The 7246-nt window shown below is 39.4% G+C and overlaps 1 protein-coding gene across 2 annotated transcripts; it reads right to left on the bottom strand.

The window, feature by feature from the left end:
* Window positions 1-1644: 1644 nt before the first annotated feature.
* On the bottom strand, window positions 1645-6939 carry rps21 (ribosomal protein S21). Of its 2 annotated transcripts, XM_088292186.1 has the most exons (6): window positions 6832-6939; window positions 6433-6507; window positions 3808-3871; window positions 1921-1992; window positions 1781-1836; window positions 1645-1694 (listed from the first exon to the last, which is right to left on the bottom strand). In XM_088292186.1, the coding sequence occupies exons 2-6, from the start codon at window positions 6480-6482 to the stop codon at window positions 1685-1687; spliced, it is 252 nt and encodes an 83-aa protein (XP_088148312.1). In that variant the 5' UTR covers window positions 6483-6507; window positions 6832-6939; the 3' UTR covers window positions 1645-1684. The 2 variants fall into 2 exon arrangements, with proteins under 2 accessions (XP_088148312.1, XP_088148314.1); XM_088292188.1 differs by lacking the exon at window positions 1645-1694 and having other exon boundaries at window positions 1777-1836.
* Window positions 6940-7246: the final 307 nt, after the last annotated feature.

Genomic DNA, 7246 nt, shown 5'->3' with positions numbered 1-7246 from the left:
AAACGGCGCCGAATCGCAGAAAACAAAGACTGGTATCGCGTTTAAAGTTTGGACAGTGACAAGATAGAAAGCATAATTTCGTAACCTTGCTTGACATGTCGACCCCATACAATTGACTATTTCACAAATTTTCCGAAAGGACTTTTTCCCCCCACAGAAACATCACAGTTTATACGGTTTATAATAATCCGAAATTATCATCAATTCCAGTTAGTGAACAATAAAGCAAACAGGCTCAGATGATTAAAATAACATGCGTTTTATTATTTTTTTTAAATCTCACGTTTTCACAACCACCCTCTTCCCTCCATCATCAACATCATCGCATCTCTTTGAAGTCAAACTGAAAGATTTTTTAAATATTTGATCAATTTGCATCCCACAGGCGTCGTCAGTTTGGGTTTTTCGAAAAACGATGCAGCCGCATGATTTATCCAGGACGAGTGGAACACTCTACAGTCACACAACCAAGTTCCTCCCGCATAAAAAAAAATAATATAAAATAATATATATATATATATACTTGAACTCCATTATGATCACACTTGGGTCTCTTTGGTATGGAGTAACTTTCTCTTGAGATGATGATAGGTTGGACAATGCTGTAATCTTAGAATGTATGCATGCAGATACCGTTGCATGTCATCACACTATCAACAGCCTAAGTCATCTTTTTCTTTCTGCATTTTGAAATTGGGTAAAATATCTAAATTCACCAACGTGACATGGGCAAAACTACATTATCATTTTGAACAGTATATCTGTTTGGCTCTTTGAGAGGAACTTTTGCAACATTTGCATTGGACTTCTATATAGTCATTTCCTACAAAATTCTGACTATATCAAAAATTGAGTATGGCGGTCGTTTAAAAAAAAAAAAATTCTATATGAGTCGTCATTTATTAAAAAAAAAAAAAAAAAAAATATATATATATATACATGCATACACAAAAAAATAGATTTTTTATTTATAACCGGGCTGCGCTATAGGCTGGCAACCGAACCGGTTCAGGATCCGCCCTGCCCAAGTCAGCAGGTAGGCTCCAGCACACCTGCGACCAAAGTGAACAGAAGCGATACACAGAATGGACAGGTGACTTTTTACAACAGATTTTACAAAGCTGAAATTGTTTTACAATACAACTTTATGTACATGCTGCCTGTGATTTGACGATTTCCTTTTTGCCTTCCGCTTTGATTGTGGCACACCCGCTTTCCGGGTGCCGTATTTTTCTATTGAATTTCCCCACAAAATAATGAATTTGAGATGAGTCAGAATTGACTGTTCAAAAAGTTAATAATTTAACGTCACACATTTTTAAAAGGAGTGTGTTTGAAGGAACAAACTCCCAATTAAAACAAATTGTACTGACTCACAGGCCACCAAGCATGACAGCACATGTAACCTACACCATCGCACTCAAAAACAACTTTACGGGATTATAATATTCACCTTGAACACCCACATAAAAGGAAGAAAGCTACATTTTAGTTCTTGTGAGATGAGAGGACAAAAATGCAGAGTTCTCACTGGGACACAGTTTTTTATTTTGTAATTAAATTTTTTAAAAAGAATTAACTGCTCATGCGTGTTCTATACACTAAAAAGTATATTTTGAGAATAATAAACAGACCAATACTGCATTTGGATTTTGTTACATTTTATTGAACAGATGTTAATCACTCAGAAGTTCCTGTGGAGGGAAAAAGTACATTATTATAACAAGTCAAGGTAAGTGATGATGATGATGATGATGATGATGACATAACGCCGTCTTACTTAGCAACAACGCCGTCATTCTTTGCCAATCTGAGGATGGAATCATCAGACTCTCCCTGTTTTGCATTTAGGGAAGAATATACACGTGATTTAAAAACAAAGGCCTTTGGCCCATTTAACATAATGCACATCTCACTCACCATCCTACGGATGTCGCCACAGATGGCGTAGGTCTTGAACTGACCGTTGAAGCGACCCGTCACTTTGTCCACCTGCAGCAGACATTGTTGAATGAATGACAACTTTACTTCAGACACACAGAGGTCCACATCATTTATGGTATATACAAAGCATAAAACAGAACAAATTACATAGACATGAACCCAGAGGCTCCAGTCAAGATGGTTCCCAACACGACACTGTGTCCCTCATGGGGCTTGGTGATATTATCTACCTGTATATTATAGCGTTAGATTTATGCCACAATTACATAAGCAAAATGCCAAATACCGCGTACGAAATCATGTTTTGTGCATACAAAAATGTGTTCCGTGTGTAAAAGACCCTTGAGTCTATGCACAAAATAGATTTTATTTACTTACAGCTTTTCTCTGTCCTTTACGCGTACAAAACGCTGATTCACGCTTCCGACGTAGGCGTGACAATTGTGCTACAATTCTTAACCAATCAGGAGTCGGACACGAGGGCTGATTCTGATTGGCTCTGTTAATGTCCAATCGTAACTTGAGAGGTGGGGTAAAAAAAATAAATAAATAATGGGATGGTGCAGCGCTCTTGCAAAACAACTACCATGGCGACATCTTAAGATGAAGACGCAAATGCACAACTCGATGAGGTGATTTTTTATAAAAAAAACAAAACAAAAAAAAAACGGAGAAAAACGTTCACAGAAGCACAAAAGTACAGTCAGGAAAAGGCCATCAAAGATATTTGAAAAAATATTTGGGAATTATTAAGACAAGAAGAACAGCGCGTTAGACTGCAGAAGACCCTCCTATCGACTGTTTGTGAGTGATGTATTTGACATTACGTCCGCGTGATTGTGACATAAATCAACGCCATAGAGAACAGGCGACACGACCTTTGGTGTGATGGGGTGTTCCCGTAGTTAGAATGGGACATTCCTGTTAAAAAGCGGGAACGCCCATTTGTGGCTGCAGCTGGACCATATTGGACTGAGTCGACTGGTCATTTATTTGATCCAAGTAACAGCACTCTCTCGTTCAGCATGCGTATAGTGCGCGCACAATGTACACAAATCCACACACATTAGCTTTTAAATAAAGGCAGCAGTCCACCAACATTTTAGTGACAGCGGCCATTTTCATGGAGAGGCCAAGTTGGAGAAAAATAAATAAATCCCCCTAAAATCAAAAACAAAACTTAAAAATTATAATAAGTCAACCTCCACCTCGTCGTTTTTCACTTTTCGCAAACTAGAGATTAGATACATATGTGCATTTGATTGTTGAGTCGCCGTTTTAGTTCTAGTTGAACTTGTTGGCGTCAGACTAAGCCGATTCAGAATTTGGGTCTGGATCCGCACCACTTCTAAGGCGGGCCGAGGCAGCCCGCCGGACCAAATCACAGGCCACGCAAGGGCAACTGCTGCAGCTGGGGAGATGGGCAGGAAGGAAAACAAATGCCCAGCACGTTCTGGTGTGGAGCAGGCGGAGCGGCTGAACGAGATGAGCAGCCAGTGGGGACGAGCTACAATACACAACGCGCTGCAGTTATGGTGGTAGGAGAACCAGAACGATGGCCCCGGTGAAAATACAGGACAATCCGTAAGGGTTGGCAACTCTATGATAGTCGTTTTGCCCTGGATATGACTCAATACCGATCCAGTGGATCAGATCAGACAATCCTTAGTTTTTATTCTCTGGCTTTCAACTACACACGTGACTCTGCACAGTTTGTATTTTGTTTGTACGTTGCTAATAATTTAATGTTTTAATTGTCTTACGGTTAGCTGATTTCACAAATTTGATTCTTCATGCACAGCACTTGGAGTGCACCTGTGGTTCTTGTAAAGGGGCTCCAGAAAGTTAAGAAAGACAGATTACCTCGGCTATGTTGATCTGGACAGAAGCGTGGTCTTTCGCTCCGATGATTCTGTTGCTCGCAGAGCTTCAACAAAAAAAAGGAAATCAAATATAAAAATATAACAATTTCTAAGTGGTGTGACCAACACGTCTTTCCATACTTGATTCAACATGCCCAACCTCATGAGATCACTCAGGCGGTTCATCTTAAAAAATTAACCTGATTAACACCCTGAAATCTTGGGTTTTTGATTTAGATTGTTTTTCAGCATCATTCTTTATCATGGGGCTGAAACCACCTGTACTTGTCAAAAATCGGTCAATTTCACTTTTTTAACACACCCATTCTATTAATTTTTCCAAATTAATGACCACTGTTATTTTTACAAATTTACCAATATTAAGTGTTTCAAATGGCTTGCTCTCTTGGAGACAATTGACTGGCACAACAAACACCTTTTTTCTTTTCGGGTTCCTGGTGATGTGAGTATTCTACCTGACATACTCATCACTAGACCTCTGCCTTAAAATGGAGAAGTCAACTGTTAACAAGTTGTTCTATGCTGCCCCATTAGTCTCAACATGGTATTGTGACTAATATTGCGTTTGTGGACTATGATGCGAACGACATCACAGTTGTTCAGGGCTCAGGTAATGACCAATCACTGCTCACTCGTTTTCTCAGTTAGGTCATGTGACAGTCAAATGTTGTGAAAATACCTTGTTCACTTGTGCCTTGGCCTTAGCCAGAACTCATTAGATTGAAACTGAACCAATGTTTTTTATTTTATTCAATCATAACGCAATTTTATTCATATAATTTGCCAAATTTAAGTTTAATATGATGGACACATTCAATATGGCGGACATATCAAATCAAATTAAAAGAAAAAAAGGGGAAGGAATTATACACGTCAAGGGGTTTGCGGAACCCCTTTTTCAATTGTCTCTGACGTGACGATTCCAATCACTTGCCATACGGGGGCAGTCTAATGCAGAAAAGCTTAATGCTGCTTTAAGACACCCAAATCAACCCACTACAACCTCTGAAAATGCATTACCCCACTTTTGAGTAACTTGCTAATCTAATTAGTTGCTGCGTTACAACGAAGCAGTGTCAGCATTTCAGCCACATTTAGGTATTTATAAGATTTTTACAGTTAATGGTTGACTGTATCATTGCCTTTCAAACCGTAACAAGGCTACATGGCTGGGAAGTCATTGCTTGTTCTGCCGTCCTCAGTAACGGTTTCATAAAGTAAAGAAACATTCTTGGTGGAGGAGGGAACAAACCAACTAAAAAGCAGTGTTTAGAATTGGGGTGAATGAATAGATTTTGGTGTCATAGTGCTTTTTGAATTAATAAGACACCAATCTCAGTAGGCATAGAGGAACCAGTTCCCTGTTATGGCGAGCACAAGGAGCAATCGCATGTGCTAGGGTGAAAAGGCCATCTCTATTTCTGTTTTACATTTAAGTTTACATTTGTCTTGTGTTTGCATTAAAATAACATTTTACTCTACAGATACTAAGGCTGCAGCTATTGAATATTTTGTTATTCGGACATTCCACTGCAATCAGATAAACGGGTAATTGGATTAAAAAAAAGTTTTTTTTTTCCTTAGTTAAAAATACAGAAGAAAAAAAATACTGTCCACTGTATGAACAACCAACAGGTTTCCATTTTAGGGGGATATTCAACTTTATATACTGGGGAACTTTGCAAGCAGTTCACCATTTTCCTCTCTAGAAAAACTTTTGAGATTTTAGATAAATCTCTTCTCATAAATTTTGGTCTATGAGACGAAGTGACATCATAACCAGAGTAGCGATGTTGCCATCCTATACAGTGCATTTGCATAATCCTGCCTGGTTTGTTAAAAATTGATTTGGAACGGCAACTGTGTCAGGCTCTCAGCATCAAAATGGGCAGAGTCATTTATATCTACTGGCAAGTAATTACTGTCTCTTGCCAAGTGGTCCTAGTGCTAGCTAACGCTTGCTAACGATAGCTAACGACCAGTAAATTGACGATCGGATACATATCCTAGGAGGAATTGATAAAAATATAACCTCAGTTAAAGGCCAAAAATTGCACCAAATTTCAAAGTAAAAATCAAAATGATGGACTGACAGGTCCACACAGTTCTGTAGTTGTTGGATACCGGTGAGACTTTTTTCCCTGATTAAAAAACATTATTGATTTTTCACCTCATCAGTTGAAAACAGTCGGGATCTAGTTTGCTCATGTTCAAATCATTTACAGTTGTTGAACTTTTATTTTGAGTCTATCATCTAACTGTTTACTCAGTCAGTTCTTTCGCGATGTTGTTCATTATATTAGGCTTAACAGACTTATATTAGAATTATCTTTCACCTTATTCTTAGTGCCATACCGTTACTTCTCCTTGTTCTAAATAAGTCTAAAAGTCAAAACACAGAGCTGAGCCCATTGTCTGGGTGCGCGAAAAAGCACGAATCCGCTAATGTCAAAACGCAACTATGCGGGGGTCTGTTATGTTCGAAAGTGACTTCGACTCGAGTCTCAAACCTACGCAAACATCGACCCGAGGCAACCACGGACCCCCTCGGGGAGTGAGGTTTGACTAGTGCACTTTTTGAGCAACATCGGTTACATTTGCTCACCATTTACGAGGGACGTAGAGGTCCACAAATTCACCAGCGTCGTTCTGCATGTTGATTCGCACGTCCTCGACAAAGCTGCAGAGAACATTTCATGTTAATATTTTCACGAAAAGCAACTGCAAAAATTATCTCGGCTAAATCACAATATGTTACAATATAAAGGCTGTCAGTGTGACAAGATGCAGTGTGGAAAACCGCGACGTAGCCTCTTAGCATAGCAACTAACATGTGGCTATGTCCGCACGAAGCGGCGTGGAAGCTGAGCTTCTATACTGTTTTAAACGAACACGCGCAATGAGGCTATCCGCTTAATGGTGACAAAGGCCTGCAAAATACATAATTACATCACCACAAATGATCATTTAAAACGGTTTTCTGAAGAGCTAGCCAAACCCTCACCGTATAAGACAAATGGGCTACAGGAAAGGACGGGCCCCTTCTTCTTCTTCGATACTGTGGCGGCGGTTGACATCCGGTTGCGTCGCGTTGCATCATCGCCATCTGCCGTTTGCATCACGCTCTTTCTCCATTTGATGTACTTTTCTCTAGTAATCAAATTCTTGAGTCAAGTCCAGTCCTATTTAAATGTGTACTAAGTTATCTCAATTCATCCCCCCCCCACTTTAATATGGTATTTACTGCTCACATTCACGCATTCGTTCTCCTACCTTTCGCCTAGTACATGTCTTTACAACTGAAGGTTTCACTGTTTCTTTTTCTTGACATCTGTCACAAAACATTGGCGGATGATTTCTTCAAACGAAAAAATTTTTCAGGTTTGTGCGTCGCAGAACAGGTGTTGTGCCAAAGTACT

The sequence above is a fragment of the Idiotropiscis lumnitzeri genome, chromosome 3 (assembly GCF_059441095.1).
Source record: "Idiotropiscis lumnitzeri isolate Australia: NSW breed Sydney's pygmy pipehorse chromosome 3, RoL_Ilum_1.0, whole genome shotgun sequence".
NCBI lineage: Eukaryota > Metazoa > Chordata > Actinopteri > Syngnathiformes > Syngnathidae > Idiotropiscis > Idiotropiscis lumnitzeri.
Note: the sequence above shows the minus strand (reverse complement) of the source record. Positions and strands in the feature narration are given on the sequence as shown.

Bases quoted from the DNA above. Each gene is read 5' to 3' on its own strand.
- rps21 (XM_088292186.1), bottom strand. From the start codon at position 6,482: ATGCAGAACGACGCTGGTGAATTTGTGGACCTCTACGTCCCTCGTAAA. The intron at 1,993-3,807 runs GTAATCTGTCTT...TGTCTGCTGCAG, and splicing joins TCCAGATCAACATAGCCGAG to GTGGACAAAGTGACGGGTCG. The intron at 1,837-1,920 runs GTGAGTGAGATG...AATGCAAAACAG, and splicing joins GTGGCGACATCCGTAGGATG to GGAGAGTCTGATGATTCCAT.